The 19,877-nt window shown below is 52.3% G+C and overlaps 1 protein-coding gene across 3 annotated transcripts; it reads left to right on the forward strand.

Moving 5' to 3' along the window:
• The first annotated feature begins 741 nt into the window (after nucleotides 1-741).
• On the forward strand, nucleotides 742-13,269 carry Foxn1 (forkhead box N1). Of its 3 annotated transcripts, none has more exons than XM_075942316.1 (8): nucleotides 742-864; nucleotides 1,267-1,728; nucleotides 3,727-3,840; nucleotides 5,737-5,867; nucleotides 6,649-6,745; nucleotides 10,549-10,756; nucleotides 10,887-11,378; nucleotides 12,852-13,269. In XM_075942316.1, the coding sequence occupies exons 1-8, from the start codon at nucleotides 742-744 to the stop codon at nucleotides 13,169-13,171; spliced, it is 1,947 nt and encodes a 648-aa protein (XP_075798431.1). In that variant the 3' UTR covers nucleotides 13,172-13,269. The 3 variants fall into 3 exon arrangements, with proteins under 3 accessions (XP_075798431.1, XP_075798432.1, XP_075798433.1); XM_075942317.1 differs by having other exon boundaries at nucleotides 3,730-3,840; XM_075942318.1 differs by having other exon boundaries at nucleotides 1,270-1,728.
• The last annotated feature ends 6,608 nt before the right edge of the window (nucleotides 13,270-19,877 follow it).

Genomic DNA, 19,877 nt, shown 5'->3' on the forward strand with positions numbered 1-19,877 from the left:
GCCTGGTCTGCAAAGCAAGTTCCAGGACAACCAGGACTGTTTCATAGAGAAACTCTGTCTCGAAAAACCAAGGGGGGGGGAGGGGATAAAACACTGACCAGATATTCCATGGGCTCTACTAGCAAGACCTCTAGGTCACCCAACGGGGCCAGCCTCTGTATCACCAGAATTACTGTCACATGAAGTCTAGGCATGAGACACCCCCTAAATCCCCCTTATTCAGGGCCTATCCAGCCACTGATAAGATCACCTGTCATAGACAGAAGATCTAGCACCCAGGGCTCCCTGGGAACCAGGCCCTTGTTGACTCATTTGAACCAGCAAAGTCTGAGAATAGACAGGACACCCCTCCTTTGGGTATCCTATCTGGTTCATTTCTCTCTCATGATCCTCCTGCCTCATCCAGCATTTGCCTACCAGCATGTACAATGTACAACCATGGCTATCTGTCTATCTATCTATCTATCTATCTATCTATCTATCTATCTATCTATCTATCTATCCATCCATCCATCCATCCATCTATCTATCTATCTATCTATCTATCTATCTATCTATCTATCCATCCTTCTGCCAATCTTTCCTTCTCTCCCTATCTCCCTATCCAGATGGCTAGCTGCAAACAGGGTCCCAGACTAGGGAAAGGGTGAGAATGGAGGTGGCAGGCCTGGGGTTGGCCAACCCTAGACGTTGGTCCTCATTCTCATTGTAGCCGGCTTTCTTCGAGGCCAGGACTGGGTGATGGTGTCGCTACTCCCTCCGCAGTCTGACGTCACACTGCCAGGCTCCACCCGACTGGAGGGCGAACCCCAAGGGGACCTCATGCAGGCTCCGGGCCTCCCAGGCTCCCCTGCCCCACAGAGCGTAAGTACCTGGTGTCTAGGCCTGGCATTAGGACAAGCCTGGTAGCTGAGCAGAGAGTAGATAGTCACTGCCCCACACAGGGCCTCCAGGGTCTACCTTGCCCCTTTCACCAACAAAGATGTTGACACTAGACCCGGAGGGACTCTGAACCCCCATGGATCTCTGTTTGTCCCTTGGTGTTTCCCAGGGCAAGGTATGGAGCCCCATCAGCCTTGGGGTGCCCCAGGTTTACAAGTATGCTTGTATCAGGTTGGGATCCCAAGAGCAGTGTATGTCCTTCCCATCATTTCGGGGTTCCCATGGGCTCAGTCAGAGACTCTATGATCTCGACACAGAATAGGGTCCTGGCAGGTCTCTTGGTCCAACCTCCATTTACAGGTTCTTTCTACTCTGTCTACCCAGCAGCATGCCAACTTCAGCTGCTCATCATTTGTGCCTGATGGCCCCTCAGAGAGAGCACCCTCACTGCCCCCCCACAGCCCAAGCATTGCCTCTCCAGGCCCAGAGCAAATCCCAGGCCACTGCACAGCTGGACCTGGCCCAGGCTCCTTCTGCCCCTCTCCCTCAGACAAGTATCCTGGCTTTGGCTTTGAGGAGGGCCCAGCAGGCAGCCCAGGGCGCTTCCTCAAGAGCAACCACATGCCTTTCCACCCCTACAAGAGGCACTTCCATGAGGACATCTTCCCTGAGGCACAGACGACCATGGCCCTTGATGGACACTCCTTTAAGACTCCAGGGGCACTGGAAGCCTTCGAGGAGATTCCCGTGGATGTGGGGGATGCCGAGGCCTTCCTGCCTGGCTTCCCAGCAGAGACTTGGTGCAATGGACTCCCTTACCCCAGTCAGGAGCACAGCCAAGTTCTGGTGAGTACCAGTGGTCAAGTGCGTCTTGCCTCCTTTCTCTTGGCCTAAAAAGAATTCTCAAAGCCAGTCATGGTGGCACATGCCTGTAACCCTAGTACGCAGGAAGCTGAGGCGGGAAGATTGCCTGAAACAGAAGGCCAGGCAATCATATATGGAGACCCTGTCTCAAAATTGGAGCTCCACTGAAGCAGCAAGCCCAGAGGGTAGGGGCCTCCTGGCTCTATGCTGGTTCCCTGGGCAGGGGGATGCTAGACTAGCAGGCATGGAGGGGACCAGGTTGAGGAGCACAACAGGGGATAGAAGCTGGCAACTTCCCAGAGGGTGCTGAGTCAGGATTCCAGAGGGCAATTTCTCTGTTTATTTAAGTGTCCAGAAAGCCAAGCCAGACCAACACTCCCCTATGCAAACGTGAGGAGAAAAAAGACATTCCAGAGAGAAAAGGTGCCAACTAGGGCGTCAGACCACAAACCTACCAAACCAGGGTGGGCTCAGGGATGTCACTAGAGTCTCCAGGACCCTTCCAGACCCTACTTTAATTATTTTGTTGTTGTTGTTGTGGCGTGAGACAGAAAGTAGCTCCATTGCCCAAGGCTGGCCATGAACTAGAGAGTCTCCTGCCCAGGGTCACTGGTGCTGGAATTGCAGGTGGGCTCCTGCAGCTACTCTTTGGCCAGAGCAGGCTCTGTGTACTCACATAAGTGCCTCGGAAACACTTTAGAAGGTTGGCAAGCACTTCCACAGCCAGATCTGCAAGCCCTGTGACCTCGGGCAAGTCGTTTAATCTCCCTGAGCCTCGTGGGAAAAGGAATGTTAAGGGTACCTGTCTCGTAGGAGTGTGGTTTTGGGAAGCAAAAGGGGGCTTGCTTCCTGCACCCTATCTCTGATCCCAAGGCAATAACTGAGTGGGGTCAGCCTGGGCTCTGCCTCCTCCAGGGGTCCACCAGCTTTCTTCACCTTCTGCTTCCCATTCTAGTCCTTAACCACTCCCAACAGGAAGGAAGATGGGGAAACAGCCCAACACCCATCAGGTGTGGCCTAGACAGGATCTTATTCTGTTTCTGGAACAGTGACAACTTTTTCTCAAGCCTTTAGAACGTGGCAGCAGGCCGAACAAGGCACCCTACAAACCAGCGATTGTCCTCCACTGTCCACTCAATGAAGCTCCTGGTCACTCGGCCTTGTGCTTTCTTCCCAGGGCCCCATTTTTTATCTTCCCAACAATGCTCTAGAGAGTCCCCACTATCTCCATCTCGTGAATCAGGACCTAGGGCTCTATGGTTGAAGCCTCATGCCTTGCCGGGATATCCCCTGGCACAGTGAAGACAAGTTGTACCCAGGGGCCCACCGCTGCCTGGTCCACACTCTGGGTGACTGTTGCCACACAGCTTCCCCTCTCTGGGATCAGCCCCACTATCTCTCAAATGAAGGGGTTGGAGACGATACCTGTGGCCCTTCCAGGCCCAAGATCCTGTGATTAGGGCAATCTCTGCATCAGCATCCCTGGGGCACACCCAGAAAGTGGTCACAGTTAGCTTTCGCCCCTCTGGGCCCAAACGCTGGCCTCCCAAAGGCCCCTGAGAATTCTGATAAGAGCAGTCTGATCCTGGCTTGTCTATCTGTCAGGACCAAGCTGTACTCTCACTGTCTCTACTCCAGGATCAGCTCTGAGGAACTAGTGCTAGGCCTTGAGGACTCCACACGGGCCTCTCAGAGATCTCTGGTCCCACTCAAGTCTGTGTGACCACTGACCAGTCTCCACCTTTTCTCTGGCAGTCTAGCCTATGCCCGACACCTGCAGTGAGGTGGGATGTGGGGGACACTGTTCATCCCAGCCTAGCCCCACCACTGACTTGCTGGTTTCCCTCAGGAAAACTTCTACCCATCTCTGTTCTCTGATCCTTCCCCAAGAGTCAGCTTTCAGAGACCCAGAGGAAGGATTCCTTTAGTGTGAGGTTCAAGACAAGAGAAAAGAGGGGGAAAAAAATCTTTCTTTTCCAGCAGAGGCCGGAAGTTAAGGTCAAGCCCCCAGCTCTGGACAGCGGGCCTGGCATGTACTGCTACCAGCCTCCTCTGCAGCATATGTACTGCTCTTCCCAGCCTGCCTTCCACCAGGTAGGTATGGGGCAGTGCATACCCTTCCTGGAGACCTCAGGAGGTTGTGTGGGTGCTGCTGTGGGGAGGGTGTTCCTGGGTGTGATGTGTATGTATATGTACATGTGTATATGCGTGTGGACAGGTGAGAATATCAGGGTCTTGAATCTCAGGCAGGCTACCCCAGGTGAAGAATGGTGGCTCATGGAAGGGAAAACAATTGCCCTTTGGCGGGGGCAGGGCAGGGGAGTTCAAGATAGGGTTTCTCTGTGCAGCCCTGGCTGTCCTGGAACTCGCTCTGTAGACCAGGCTGGCCTCGAACTCACAGAGATCCACCTGCCTCTGCCTCCCAAGAGTTGGGATTAAAGGTGTGCGCCACCACCGCCCGGCATGGTTGCCCTTTTCTAGGGGCATTCAGGATTCTCTGGCCCTCTTGTGGAGGCTGGTGAGTCTCAAACAGAAAGTATAGCCAAGACTGGGGCAGTCATGATGTGAACCACAGAGGGAGGGAGAGCCATCCCAGACAGAAGCAAAGAAGAAGAAAGAGGTGTGTGGGGTGACACACAGGCTGGGCAGGGAAGGGAACACACCTTGCTGTGTGACCTTGTCCTGAAAATTCCCCTTTGGCCTAGTGTGGGTGGGCATACGTGTGGGGCTGGGGTCCTCGTTATCATCTTGATCGTCCTTGCCCTTCCCCACCCCAGTGCCCAGTTTAGCTCTCCAGAATGAACGAGATGCTAAATAATTGCCCCACACTGGCAAGGGATGGAGGAATTTTGAAAAGAGACAGAAAAGAGCCCCAGAGCAGCCAGGCAGCTCCCGCGGAGTCACTGGGCAAGACAGAGCAAGTGGCTGCCCAGCGCCCAGCTCCATCCACCTGCAGCCTGGCACTCAGACAGGCCTTGCCTGTGGAGCAGGTTCTACTCCAGTGCTGGCATTGGCCCCGATCCTAGCCTAGCCAGGAGGCAGGCTGAGAAGGTGGGGTGGGGGTCAGGCTGTCTGCTGTACGGAAAGTGACAGAGAGGGACAAAGAGACACATAGCATGAGGGGACATCCTCCCTTCTAGGAAGGGCCTAACCGCAGAAGCCTAAGCTTTTCTGAGGCTCCTTATCTGAGTCAGAGTGAAGGATGTTCCTAAGGCAGCCACATCAGGGACCAAGTCACCACAGGACGAAGGTGACCAGCAGACCCTAAGTGGCCTTACCATGCCCAGCCTTGCTTTGAAGCTCTCTGCCATCTTCAGCATCCTTGAACAAGATGGCCTCACCCAGGGCTTTATGGTGCCCAGAGAGAGGGTGACTCAGGCGCTAAGTGTCTCTCGGTGACCTGGAAAGAGCACTTCAGCCTGGAGCAGCTGGGGGAGTCAGAGTCTCCAACCCCCAGCCCCCATAAAACACCATTCCTGGCACCGCAGCCACTCCCTTCGCCGTAAAACTACCTCCCACCCCCACCTGCCCACCATCATGACCGGCTCTTTCAAAGGGCCACTGAAACTCGTAAAGGTGGCCATGCCTAGAACACACCCAGGCTGGACATCCCACTTCCAGCCCGGTGCTCCAAAAGAGTCACAGAAGGCCCGGAGTGCCTGCCTGGAAAGTGCAGGACTATGGGCTGCTCCCAATCCCATCACCATGACAACCAGGGTACCTCAAGGACGGCGAGGAAAGAGTTGGAAGGACATAGCTTTCGAGGTCTTTTGAGATGCTTAGTTCTGGAGTGTGGATCTCTATCCAAAATGTCCACCCCACCGCTCATTCCTCAGCCACGCCATTGGATAAGGAGTAGAGTTCATGACCAACCGGAGGAGAATCCAGCCTCAGCTCCCTCTCTGGATATGTGTGTGAATGGAGGAGTGGTACTCTACTTGGGAAAGCTTGGTAACATGGTAATTACTCTGTCTCCTTTGACCTCTACAGTACTCCCCAGGAGGAGGCAGCTACCCTGTGCCTTACCTGGGCTCGGCTCACTATCCCTATCAGAGGATCACACCCCAGGCCAGCGCCGACGGGCACCAGCCACTCTTCCCCAAGCCCATCTACTCCTACAGGTACCTGTCCTAGCACATCTGAGACAGAGATAGGAGCATGGAGGACCCTTGGGGAAACTAAGGCATAGGATCCTAAAGATGTAAGGGTCATTGAAGAAGATAGAAATCATATCTAGTAATCTCCAAGGCCCCGCAGGAGGGTAGGTAGTAGATACATAACCGTTGGCAGTTTGTCTGACCCTGTGAAGTCTTAACTCTGGTTATACTAGCAAATGCACTGGTGATTTGGGTGGGTGGGCCTGTGAGGTCCTATCTTGGGGCCCAGTGTCTAGTCCCAGAGTTTAGGTGGGGGATTAAGGGTGCTCGCTGCCTTCCAACATTTAAAAAACAATAAACAAACAGTCCTGCTACTTGCTAGCTCTGAAACTGCTTGGTTGTCTGGAAGGGAAAGGGGGAGACAATCCAGGAGGGTGGAAGTTTTATGGACGAGAATGTGGGGAGGACAGCGCTTGGCATACAGCAGAAAGCCTTGGTCCCTTGCTACTGTCCAGCACATACACGATGAGCTGAGGACTGTGGGGGCAGGGCCACATCCCTGCGATGGTACATTTTAAACTTTCATTCCCGCAGCTCGGAGGAAGCTGGCGGCTGTATTTCTTTTCTTTTTCATTTAAAGAAGGAAGTTTGAGATGAGCTCACACATCTGATTTCTGTGTCAGATAGCAATCTGGTTTTCCAGATTTCACAAAATGCTCCCATAGCTCAGTCGTAGCCTCACAGAGCCTGTTGTACCACGAGAGAACTGAAGGAGGGCCAGACTCTCAGGAGATCTCTTTTGCAGCATCCTTATCTTCATGGCTCTAAAGAACAGCAAGACCGGAAGTCTTCCCGTCAGCGAAATCTACAATTTCATGACAGAGCACTTCCCTTATTTCAAGGTGAGTCCAAAAGCCGACCCAGCTGGAAAGCAGTAGAGGCTGGACCCCAACATGCTTCCCGTGTGTCCCAGGTGAAGTGCAAAGCTTCGGGATGGGGGGAGTGGTGGTTTCAGGGCCACACATGGCTCAGACAGAGAGCATGGCCTCGCATGTACCAGGCTCGGTCCTCAGTAGCAAAGAGGGGAGGACTCTGTGAACAGAACACAAGCTGCTTGCTCCAGGTTGCACAGCAGCTGAGAGAAGTGGGTGATCCCAGTTCTGATAGGTTTCGGGGATCAGCTACCTATCCCCAAATTGAGAGAGGAAGCCAGGTAATGGGAGTGTCTCCAGCCTTGGCCAAGGTGCTGTGGGCTGGAGGATTTCCAAGTTGGAGCTGGTCGCTAAGGTGACAGGAGTAAGATTAGCATCTGCCTACAGGCAGCACCCTGAACTTCACTTGTGCCTGAAAGTGGGGCGCACAGTCTTAGGGTACCCTGACCGTGTGCAACATTAGTTCCTAATTCCCACAGAAGAGACTTTGGGCAACTCCCAGTAGCCTTGGGACAGGATGAGGACTGAGAGGGACCCTGGGGAAACTGAGGCATGGGATTCCTCAGTATGTAACATTTACGGCAGCATGAGGAGGAGGGCACATGCAGTGGATTTTCAAATGTTCCTGGACAAGATTCCTACACAGGGTGGGGATGGGTGCGGGTCATGTCTGTCTTTGGGTTGACTTGGCAAAGCTGGTGCCTTGGATGGGCCGGCTGAGGTCCAGTCTCCTGGGGATCTCTCCAGATGAGCAAACTTAATCAGAGATGGTGATCCATCCTTCCGAGATCACACAGCAAAAGGCTCAGTTGTTAAGTCAAGCTCTCTGGCTTCACACACAGCCCTTTAGCCTTGACACATGTACCCAAGCACTTCTTGCACAGACATACTCTCCTAAGGTGGGTGCAGGAGAAGCAAGACTTTCTGTTGGGGAGTACAGTCCCCAGGATGGATGCTATCTCATCCATCACCCAGGCAGGACAGGAGCTGAGGCCCAGGTCACCACGAGTCAGCTCCATAGGTGACAGGAGATTCCTGCCCCCACTCTCTGCGCCATGGCCCTGCCTGGGGACAGTTGCTGGCTGGTGTGCAGACAACTTGGCATCTGCTATGCTCCCACCAAAGGGGGATGGGCAACAAAGTCCTTTAGCCTGGCTTTGGCTGGAATGGAGAAGAATACTGACTTGAGGTTCCAGAATCTCCTGGAAGGAACAGACACTTGCCTACACTTAAAGCTGTGGCAAAGTCCTCCAAGAACTAGCTGGAGAAAAGGAGGCGAGGCCCCTCCCTTCTCCTCTGGGCCTTCTTCCCTGCCCACTCCTGGCCGTGCCCCCAGCCCCTCCCTGTATCTCATCTTCCTGGCTTAATTATTTTTCCTGGGAGCCGTGTAATCCCTGTTTTATAGGGCTGAAGAATGAAGAAGTCTGACAGCTTTTTTTGGTTTGGTTGTTTTTCTTAGCCGGTTGCATCACTCCTTCTTGCCTGAGTTTACATCTGACTTCAGAGAGAATGTGTAAGGATAGGACCGGCTCCATTGGCAAGGCCCATGGGATGACCTGGGCAGGGCCCTTTGCTGAGGAACAGAGCTGGAGTCCAGGCCTGGTTACTGTTTCCTTGTGTGATCCAAGGACAACCTCTTTCCTCTCTGGGCCTCAGTTTCCCCCTCCATAACAAGTCTGTTTGGACCAATTCATACATAGATTCCTCCCAAACCGACAGGCTCCTTCTGATCCTCCCTAAAGAAAGAGTTCAAAGACTCTACTCCTCTCACCCCTCACTGGAAGGTTCTTGTTCAGGGCGAGGACAGAGTGGACTCTCAGGTGGACAGCACTCATACCCAAAGCAGCTGTTGTGGGTGTCCCACAGTCCCGTGAGTCAGGGATGTGGGACTGAGGAAGTGTCCGGCCACTGTGTATAATTGTTAGTGCTGACCATCCCGCTTCCAAACAGGAAGTGGCTGGGGTGGGGGCTGCCCTGGCATCCCAAAGTCACAGGTTTATGGGGCCATAAAAGTTCCCAGTGCCCATTAAGTCTGCCCATGGGCCGACAGAGCTTTGACTCTCAGTAGAGACAGCTGTGGGAGTCAACGGAGGTCCAGTAGCTCAAGAGCCTCCCTGGGAACCCTTGATGAACCTTGGGGGACATTGGAACCAGCTCCATGACAGGCTAGTTGTCCCCAAGAAAGGCTCTAGCAGCTGCTGCCAGCAACTCACAGTGACGCTGGCATCAGGGCCCGGTTCTGCTGGGCGTGATTCAGCTTGGCTGCTCCCTGGGGGCAAGTGAGCTAGGGAGGAGGGCGTGGCCATCTCTCATTAACCAGAAATGAGGGGCTAGAAGGGAGAGGAGCCAGAGACGGAGGGCTGGAGGGAGTTCCATCAGCTAGAGCTGTGGTTCTACCCACAGTCAGGCTCCCGCTAGACTCAGGACGGTCACACAGCCTTCAACTGAGCCAGAGGTAGGGGGCAGGAGGCCCATGCTCCCCCACACACACCGCCTCTCACCCAACTGAGTCAGCTTAATGGTTTTTACAACCCTCCTTGGGCACAATTACTGCACTGGTGGCATGACCAGGCCTCCTAATGGGTGTTTATTCTGTTGGCACGAGCACCCCCTGCCTGAGGGCTGGCCTCCCCACCAGGGCACACCTCCGGGGCACACTCATGCGAACTCACACCCACACACTCAATCATGGATACACACGTACTCTTAGGCACTTTCTCACACAGAGCCATCCTCACTCAGGAGTTCAGAGACCTGTGATAGGGGATGCCATTCACACCGTTCACACAGTTCACACCGTTCACACCGTGAGGCACACTCAGTGCGCATTTGCCTACATACTACTACCCCTGTCTTCACCAACACCACATCTGCAATCAAACATGTAGGCAACAGGTGCTCTAACCACCACCCAATCACCAACCCTCTTCTGCCAAACCTGCCCCGGAGGGATGAGGTAGATCCAGAAGAGGGGCATTCTGCTGTCCCCCCTTGAGAGCTGGCCCCAAGACTTTAAAATAGTGATCTTCCCCTTTCTACCAAGGGGGTACACAGACCAGAAGGCCAAGTGAGCACATCCTACTTCGATGGGGATATAGACCAGAGGTCTAGGCAGCATTTACCAGTGTCCCTTAAAGAGGAATCACAAGATGGACATAGCAGCTGATGCCTGTGATCTCAGCACTCAAGAGGCTCGGAGGCAGGATCACTGTGAGCTTGAGGCCAGCCTAGGATACAGAGGAAGAGCCCATCTCAAAAAGGGGGATGGGTGGTGGAGAGCATTGGAGAGATGGCTCAGTGGTTAAGAGCACTGGCTGCTCTTGCAGAGGACCAGGGTTCTGTTTCCAGCAACCATATGGTGGCTCACAACCATCTGTGCCTGCAGTTCCAGGGATTTGGTGTCTTCTCTTGACCTCCACTGGCTGCTGTATGCATGTGGTGCATAAACATACACACAGACACCCAGTATACACATAAAATAAGTAAATAAATATATAAAGGTTCACAGTCCTCTGAAGAGTCTGGGCTAAGAAGTAGGTAGGATGAAGGCAGGCTTTGGATTTTAGCTGAGAAACAAACCTGCAGTGAGATTTCCTGCCCGGTCCTCTCCCCTCAACTAAGGGTTCTAAGCATGTTTTTGGTACTGAAGACATCAAACCACAGAGTGTGTAGAAATTCTGTGTCCTGAGTTGATGAAGGAATGTTCTAGAACCCAGACCTGGAGCCACTTCTTGTGCCTGAGTCCAACCTGAACTCATGCTCTGCTCTGGCAGACCGCGCCTGACGGCTGGAAGAATTCTGTTCGCCATAACCTGTCTCTCAACAAGTGCTTCGAGAAGGTGGAGAATAAGTCGGGAAGTTCTTCCCGCAAGGGCTGTCTGTGGGCCCTCAATCCTTCCAAGATCGACAAGATGCAGGAGGAGCTACAGAAGTGGAAGAGGAAAGACCCCATCGCTGTGCGCAAAAGCATGGCCAAACCAGGTAAGCTGGCAGGGCTGGGCTGAGAAAGATCAGGGGACCCCTGCATAAGACAGAACCTGCATGAGGGCCCTAAGGCTGGGAGGCTGTAAAAGAGGGAGGCCTCACAATGTTTCCTTTTGGGCCTTTGCAGAAGAGCTGGACAGCCTCATTGGAGACAAAAGGGAGAAACTGGGCTCTCCGCTACTGGGCTGTCCACCCCCTGGGCTGGCAGGCCCAGGTTCCATCCGGCCCATGGCACCGTCAGCTGGTCTCTCCCAGCCTCTGCACCCAATGCACCCAGCTCCAGGGCCCATGCCTGGCAAGAACCCCTTGCAGGACCTACTGGGTGGTCATGCACCCTCCTGCTATGGGCAGACCTACCCACACCTTTCTCCCAGCCTGGCCCCTTCTGGACACCCACAGCCATTGTTCTCACAGCCAGATGGGCATCTTGAGCTGCAGGCCCAGCCAGCCACCCCCCAGGACTCACCTCTGCCTGCCCACACACCACCCAGCCACAGTGCCAAGGTGCTGGCTGAGCCTTCCCCAGCCAGGACCGTGCATGACACTCTACTGCCGGATGGAGACCTTGGTACTGACCTGGACGCCATCAATCCCTCTCTCACCGACTTTGACTTCCAGGGTGAGCTGGGAGGCGGTGAAGGAAGGGTGGGTGGAATGGGAATGAAAAGGTGCTCCTGGCCGTGTGGCCTGGCCTCTTCATGTCTCCAGGCTGCCACCTGCTGGCTCTGGAGCTTCTGGTCAGATGAGGCAGATGAGGAGGAAGTGTTGAAGCTACCCGTTCACTCCCCGCCATTCAGAAATGGGCTAAACTGTCCTTGCCCCCATCTTCCTCCTCCTGGTACCCTGAACATGTCCCACACGATCTCGTCATCAAAACTCTCATCTCTGACAAAGCTGGGAAAGGCTAGAAGTCCCATGGCATACTTGGCTGTGAGGGACTGGGTGGGTGGCTGAACATCTCAAATGCAGCTGCATTTTCTCAGAACTCACCCTTCGCTGCAGGAGACAGACCCTCTATAGAATGTGAGACTTCAGAGTTAGCCAGGCGCTGGTGGTGCACGCCTTTAATCCCAGAATTTGGGAGACAGAGGCAGGCAGAGCTTCGAGTTTGAGGCCAGCCTGGATTACAGAGCAAGTTCCAGGACAGTTAGGGCTACACACACACACACACACACACACACACACACACACACAGAGAGAGAGAGAGAGAGAGAGAGAGAGAGAGAGAGAGAGAGAGAGAGAGAGAGAGAGAAATACATTTTCCAGACGGTTTTACATGTGTTCTCCTGGTCTGGACCTGGATTTGCCATGCAGAGATCATTCAAACTCACCAGAAAGAAGGGGTTAGGGTTGGAACCCGGTGGCCAAGAGCAGTTAGAGTCGCCAGGTCTCTCCACCCTGCAGTGCTGATATTCCAGGTCTCATGACCTGGAGGGCAGTCTGTGGTAGCACTGTTTGTTCTCAGAGTCAGGCATCCTTTCTATCTCGTGCGCTGGGTCCTGTGAAAGGGGAGGCCTAGGGAGCCAGGCCTGTACCTCATCAGGTCTAGTGGGGCCCTGTGGCAAGATCTTAGGCTACAGATCCAGCTTCTTTGGAAACCTAGATAGAAGCTTGAGTGAAGAGTTTCGGGGGCCCCATACGCTGCCCCCAAGTATATAGCCTTTGCAGCAGCCCTTCAGATGAGCAAATCCTTAATCTTCTCCAGTGTCCCCACCTGACCAAAGAGTCAGACTGCATTTTAAAATATTTACATTACAATTTATAACAGTAACAAAATTACAGTTATGAAATAGCAACAAGATTTTTGTGGTTGGGCTCACCACAACATGAGGAACTGTAGTAAAGGGTCCAGCAATAGGAAGGTTGAGAACCACTGGTCTGTGACTGTCACACTGTGCCACCTCAGAGCTGGACTCTGAGGCTCAGAAAAAAATCAGTGATTGCTTGGGGTCCCAGAGCGGGTGCCAGGGAACTGCCCCTCAGCCTTACGGAATCCGGTTCTCCAAGGCTCCGGAGAAGCTCTGGTGGGAGTCAGACTGGGTTTAGCTCCGTGCTGCCTTCCAGGGATGACGTTTCTCTCCTCCCCAACTAGGAAATCTGTGGGAGCAGCTGAAGGATGACAGCTTGGCCCTGGACCCCCTGGTACTGGTGACCTCGTCCCCAACGTCATCCTCCATGTTGCCGCCCCCACCACCAGCCCATTGCTTCCCCCCAGGGCCCTGCCTGTCAGAAACAGGCAATGGGGCAAGTGAACTGGCGCCTCCAGGCAACGGGGGCTCCGGGGCCCTGGGAGACCTGCAACTCAGTACCCTCTACTCGGCCTTTGTGGAACTGGAACCTACGCCCTCCTCAGCTGCTCCAGGCTCTGCTGTGTACCTCAGTCCCGGCTCCAAACCAATGGCGCTGGCTTGAGCTGTGCCCAACATCAGCTCCAGCCTTTTCCTGAACTGAAGTCCCAGCTAGCTGCCCATATCGGGCTCACCTTAAAGGTCAAGGAAGGAAAACACAACCTGTCTCCTATGCCACTCAGCCAACTTGCTAACCGGCAGCTGGAAGGACCCACTCAGGATGATGCCGGGTGGACCCGCTCCTCACACACGCCCCAGCAGGGCAAGTGTCCGGAAAGAAGCAACAGCGCGCCCCCTAGCTCCAGCTTCTCGAACTTCACCTCTCAAGCGCGCACTCAAGCTCAACACAGCCGCTCATGTATGAGCCTTACACTCAGAAGTACCCGTAGAACATTGCAGAGACTGGCTTGATTTCTGGGGCAGCTGAGAGCCAAAAGCTTTGGTTAGCAAAGCTCAGAGCCAGAGTAACAGGTCAAAGACCCCCCCCCCCCAAGCCACATCTAATTCCCCTTGTACTCTGCAGGCCTGGCCCACTCCAGTCATGGTCTCCCCCAGAAGTCTGTATTTATTCTCCCATCTTCACCCCTTACAGCCCACAAGGGCTCCTCCTATGTGACCTGTGAAACCCTTAGGGAGACTGCTGCTTCCTAGCCTGTCCTAGGAAGCAGCAGTCTCCCTAAGGGTTCCATCCTCAATATATACTCTTGATCCCAGCGTCGACCCTGGGACCAAACTGAGCCCAAATCCAACACAAAGTGCTTGGAAACACCCTTGTCCTCCGAAACTTGAACTTGTCCTCATCACACAGCCTCAGCCACACAAAGGTCCCCTCTAGGCTGCCAGAGTCTCACTCTTTCTCAAAGAGACGTTCACATGGGGGCCCAGCTTACTAGTTGCTATTAACTGTCTCAATGTCTGGGTAACCAGAGATTGCAACCTGCTACAAGATGGGTGTATGTGTGTGTGATACCCCCCCCCACACACCTGCATAGCACACTTGTGATACCCAGAGAGCAGGCAGAATGTTTGTGAAGCTGGGGCTGTTACTGATGTCCACTATGACCCACCAAGTGGAATCCCCAGCCTTCTCTGGCCCTGAGGGCAACAAGTACCTCCGAAGGTTGTCCCCAAGCTCACACAAGGGTAAACAGATCCCTCAGTAGTCTACCGTTGTCCCCTGTCCTGGAAGAATAAAATTAGTCCTGATGTCACAGCTTCTGAGCCTTCGTTTCTGGATCTTCACTCCCCAAGCAGGAGAACCGGACTATTAGGCACCTAGAAGGACTTTTAAAATTTATGTGATGTGTGTGTGTTGGCAAGTGTGTCCTCTGGATGTCTGTGTGTGTGCTGGTCCAAAAGAAGACCTCAGATCTCCTGGAGCTGGAGTTGCAGCATTTGTGAGCCTCCTGATTGGATACTGGAAATCCCATTTGGGTTTTCTAGTGGAGCAACAAGCACTCTTAACTTCTGAGCGACAGCTCCTAGAAGGTTTTCTAGACCAAGCTGAGTGAGCAGCAGGCAAGGCCTCTGCCTAGAGGAACTTGAACAACGCGAGTCTGGGGTTGCCTGTCCTCTTACTGACACCTGTCCCCTGCTTTCCCTAATCACATAAGAAAGAGTCACTGTTGGGGCTGGAGAGATGACTCGGTGGCTAAAAGTACTTGCTGCTCTTCCAGAGGACCCAAGTTTGGTTCCGGGCGCCCATATCAAGTAGATACCCTATAACCTCTGTAACTCCAGAACCAGGGGATCTGATGCCCCTGGCCCCTGCAAGCACTGCATTCACATGCATACATGCCTGCAGATATATTGGTTTTCTGAGACAGTATTTCTCTGTGTAGTTTTCAAACTCCTCCTGGAACTAGCTCTGTAGAACACAGGCTGGCCTTGAACTTAAAGAAATCCGTTTGCCTCTACCTGCCAAGTGCTGGAATTAAGGCGTGCAGATTCACTGCCCTGTCTAGACCATGTCTTCCTGTCACCATCACTTGGAGAGATGCCAAGTATGTTTGGGACATCCAGTCACTGGTTCCTCCGGTGACAAGGTAGAGCATAGTCTGGGCACACAGTTGGCCGTGGAAGATGAACTCTGGGGGTCAGGAGCTCACTCAGTCACATTGCACCCCATCCAGGCCAGTGAGGGGCAACTCTCCAGCTTCTCTTCGGGAAGGAACTGCTTGACTCAGGAGCCAAATGCACGCACGTGTCAGCACGCAGAGATCTTTGCCTTCAGTTATTCTAGGGCTAAGGCCTGGAGGCCAGTCAACACAGGAAGAGTTCTACAAAGAATCCCACAGTAGAGCTCTCCTCTCTCCTAAGTCTCTAGGAAGGAGCTGGGGTGGGGTAGGATATGGGAGAGGCATGGCCAGCTGGCATACCTGAGAAAAAGAACTGCTTGCCCCAGTGGAAGAGGGGTACAGCTGTCTGCCGAGTCTGAGGGGTATGCCCAGCTCTATTCTGGAGGGGGGTGCCCAGCTCTGCCCAGCTCTGGCCTGTATCCTGTATCAAGCACAGGACAAATGTCTCCTAGAATTGTTTTGGGACCTGCTTCCTTTGGTCTTGACACTTGGAACCTGGGGGGCAAGGACAAGCCTTTGGCATCCCTCCATATACCTTAATCTAGGATACAATGAGGTATCTCGCACCGGGCCTCCAGTAGGATCTGTCCCTGTGGGTCCATTCAGCTCGTCTGTGTGTGAGCTGGATGCCAGAGCAAGGGCAGCAGGTGACAAGGAGTTGGACTTCAGGTGTAGTTGTTTGCGTTCTTTGTCACCAGACTCTCAGATTTTAAAACTGAGCCCGCCATCTTGACAGTGAAGCCCACACTCTTGCTCCTGTGCTGCCCCCTGCCGGTCACCCTCTGTTAAGGTAGGAATATGCAGCTGAGGTGTCTGTAAACCTCTCGTTTCTGCGGAATCAATCCTTTTGTTGAGGGAAAAATTCTCCACCTACCAGGACATAGTGGTGCACATCTGTCATCTGGGCTGCTGGAGTGTGGAGGCAAGAGAATCGGGAGCAGAGAGTCAAGCTTCAGCTACACAGCCAGATCGAGCCCAATGCTGGCTACAAACCCTGTCTCAAAATAAACTGATTATTTAAAACTGAAAAGAAAGTAATTTGGTGGGGGGGTGCTGGAGAGATGGCTCAGTGGTTAAGAGCACTAGCTGCTCTTCCAGAGGTCCTGAGTTCAATTCCCAGCAACCACATGGTGGCTCACAACCATCTCTAATGGGATCTGATTCCTTCTTCTGGTGTGCATGAAGATAGGTCACTCATATACATTGAATAATTAATATATATGTGTAGTAAAAATTTTTTAAAAAAGAAAGTAATTTGGGACTGGAGAGATGGTTCACTGGTTAAGAGCACTGACTGCCTTCCAAAGGATCCAGGTTCAATTCCCATCACCCACACCTGTCTGTAACTAGGGATAAGGAAAAGCCCCTGCATCCCCCTGAATACCTTAATCTGGGATACGACAGGTATCTTGCAGGGGGCCTCCAATCAGATCTGTCCCTGTGGGCCCATTCAGCACATCTGTGCGTGAGCCATCTGCCAGAGCAAGGCAAGGGAACTGACATCCTCACACCAATGCCATGCAATAGATTTAAATAATTTATTTTTTTAAAAAAAGAAAATAATTAAACAGGCAGTGGGGCACATGCGTTTTATCTCAACACTTGGGAGGCAGAGGCAGGTGGATCTCTGAGTTCAAGACCAGCCAGGTCTACAGTGCGTGTTCCAGGACAGCCAAGGCTACACAGAGAAACTCTGCCTTGAAAAAAACTGAAAGGAAAAGAGAAAGAGAGAGAGGGAGGGAGGGAGGGAAGGAGGGAGGGAGAAAATAATTCGAAGGCTCATAAACTTGAAGAAAAAAATACATCATCAAAGACTGGAAAGATGACCCAGTGGGTAAGGGCATTTGCTGTGCAAGGATGAAGCCCTGAGTTCAGATCTCAGAACCCCCACAAAAACCACATGCTCCTGTCACTCTAGGATTGGGGGTTGAGAGGCACAGACCAGAGCATCATTGGGGCTTGCAGGCCACCAGCCCTGTGCCAAGTTCATTCTCAAAGGAATGAGGCCAGAGCAATAGAGCAGGACCCTCTGGCCTATGCACAGGTACAGCCACCCACCCACACATATGCAATTACACACACACACACACCCCACATTCACACACATAAAGAGACATAAAAATTACAGCCTCATTTTCATCTTTACCTGTAATTTAGCAATGCCGACAACAAATCACAACCCTCCACAGTGCCTAAGATTTCATGAGAAACCATGCCAGGTGTGCGGCTGCAGGCTCACTCCAACTCTCAGGAGGCTAAAGGGGAAAGAGCGCTTGAGCTGAGCTCAGGTGTTCAAAGCCAGCCTGGTCACCATAATGAAATGTTGTCTATTAAAACCAAGAAAAAAGGAACCACAGGTATTGGTCTGAGGATGAGGCTCGAAGGCAATGGTTGAATTGTTGTCTTGTATGTGTGAGGACCAAGGTTCCAAGCCCCAGTGCTATAAAAAAATAAAAACAATTAAAAAAAAAACTCTTTGTAGTATTTTTTTTTTTGGAGCCTGTCTTGGAACTAGCTCTTGTAGACCAGGCTGGTCTCAAACTCACAGAGATCCGCCTGCCTCTGCCTCCCAAGTGCTGGGATTAAAGGCGTGCGCCACCACCGCCCAGCTCTTCGTAGTATAAGCATTACAACACACACACAGTCATTTTTTAAAAACACAAACATTTATAGGATTGTAACATATTGTATGTTAGTGAAAACCTCAGAAGGTCCAGAGGTTTAACAGACTGATAGCAAAGGGGTCCATAGTACATTCAAAAACAGAGATGGTCCAGCAGTTAGGAGCATGTTTTGCTCTTGCAGAGGACTTGGGTTTGGATTCCAGTATCTACATGGTAGCTGTCCATGTAACAGGTACAACTGTCAATAACTCCAGTTCCAGGGATCTGATGTCCTCTTCAGACACCAGGCATGCACATGGTGCCCTTACATGCAGGCAAACACTCATATCCATAAAATAGAAATATATAATTATTTTAAATAAACCAGGTGTCGGGGTGCATGCCTTTAATCCCAGCACTTGGGAGGCAGAGGCAGGTGGATCTCTCTGAGTTCAAGGCCAGCCTGAACTACAGAACTCTCAGAACAACCAAAGCTACACAAAGAAACCTTGTCACAAAAAAGGGGGGGCGGGTTGAAAGGTTGAATTAAACACCTCAAGCCCTTTTCCTTCCAATGGATGGTGCCAAGAACCAAATGCAACAAGTCACACCATTGACAGAAGGACCAGTGTGAGAAGTATGAAGACTCTAAAGGAGGAAGGGGCCAAGGCTTGCCCAAGGGATGTGGCGAGCCGACCTTGTACGTAGATGTAGGGATGAGGTGGGCAGAATATAAAGCCCCCTTGTGGTCTGAAGGCAGAAGTGCAATAAATGCATTCTGGATGCTCAGCCCATTTCTACTTGCTGCTCTCCGGGGGTTAAGGATGGGGGTGAGGGGAATGGGGGTCCTTTACTATCAATCAGACCAGTGGGAGAAAGTCTTCCTTCTGACACAAAAGGAAGTTCCATCTCACTATGACTTTCTGAAGGCTTGTAACCCCACAAACTACAAGGACCCCAGGAATAATCTCCTCACCTGTACTCCTGTGCAACCTCATTGACAAAAACCCTCCACATCAATTACATTTTTTTTGAGAGAGAGAGTCTCTCATGTAGCACTGGATGTCCTGGTACTGGTTATATAGATGTAGACCAGGCTAGCCTCACTCTGGGAGATCTTCCTGTGTGCTGAGATTAAAGGTGTAAAACACTTTCTGGGGAGTGGTAGCACACGTCTTTAATCCCAGCACTTGGGAGGCAGAGACAGTAGGATCCCCAAGTTCGAGGCCAGCCTGGTCTACAGAGAAAGTTCCAGGACAGCAGAAAAACCCTATCTTGAAAAGACAAAAACAAAACAACAACCAACCAAAAAAAAAAAAGTGTGTGCCACCATGCCCAGACTCATTACAGATTCTTACCACATGCCTTCACCACTTTTGTGGCCACTAAAGATTCCTGAGACCTAGATTCCAAGTGCAGCACTTCCCTCTGGGGCTGTAGCTCAGTGATGGGCCACTTGCCTAGCAACTGAGGGCCCTGGGTTCAAGTCAAAACAGTCTCCTCCTCTCTCCTACCCTGCCCTCAGATTCTGGCCTTCCCAGGGTCCTAGTTAGCATGTTGATGCTGTGATGAAACACCATGACCAAAGCAACTCGGGGAGGAAGTTTATTTGACTCTTACACCGCCATATTCACCATTGGAGAAAGCCAGAACAGGAACTCAAACAAGACAGGAACTGAGAGGCAGAAGCTGATGCAGAGGCCACGACAGAATAACGCTGCTTACTGGCTTGCTCACCATAGCTTCTCAGCCTGCTTTCTTATAGAACTCAGAACCACCAACCCAGGGGTGGCACCACCCACAATGGGATGGGCCTTCCCCCATCAGTCATTAATTAAGACAATGCCTTAGCCAGGCCATGGTGGTACATGCTTTCAATGGGAGGCAGAGGCAAGTGGATCTCTGTGAGTTAGAGGCCCAGCGTGCTCTACAGAGCAAGTTCCAGGACAGCCAGAAGTACACATAGAAACTCTGTCTTGGTTAGAGAGGTAGCTCAGAGTTTAAGGCTGCTCTTCCAGAGGTCCTGAGAGTTCAATTCCCAACAACCATATGGTGACTCACAACCGTATATAATGAGATCTGGTGCCCT

Source organism: Microtus pennsylvanicus, chromosome 11 (assembly GCF_037038515.1).
Source record: "Microtus pennsylvanicus isolate mMicPen1 chromosome 11, mMicPen1.hap1, whole genome shotgun sequence".
In the NCBI taxonomy this organism is placed as follows: Eukaryota; Metazoa; Chordata; class Mammalia; order Rodentia; family Cricetidae; genus Microtus; species Microtus pennsylvanicus.

Bases quoted from the DNA above. Each gene is read 5' to 3' on its own strand.
- Foxn1 (XM_075942316.1), top strand. From the start codon at position 742: ATGGTGTCGCTACTCCCTCCGCAGTCTGACGTCACACTGCCAGGCTCC. The intron at 1,729-3,726 runs GTGAGTACCAGT...TTTCTTTTCCAG, and splicing joins AGGAGCACAGCCAAGTTCTG to CAGAGGCCGGAAGTTAAGGT. The intron at 10,757-10,886 runs GTAAGCTGGCAG...GGGCCTTTGCAG, and splicing joins CAAAAGCATGGCCAAACCAG to AAGAGCTGGACAGCCTCATT.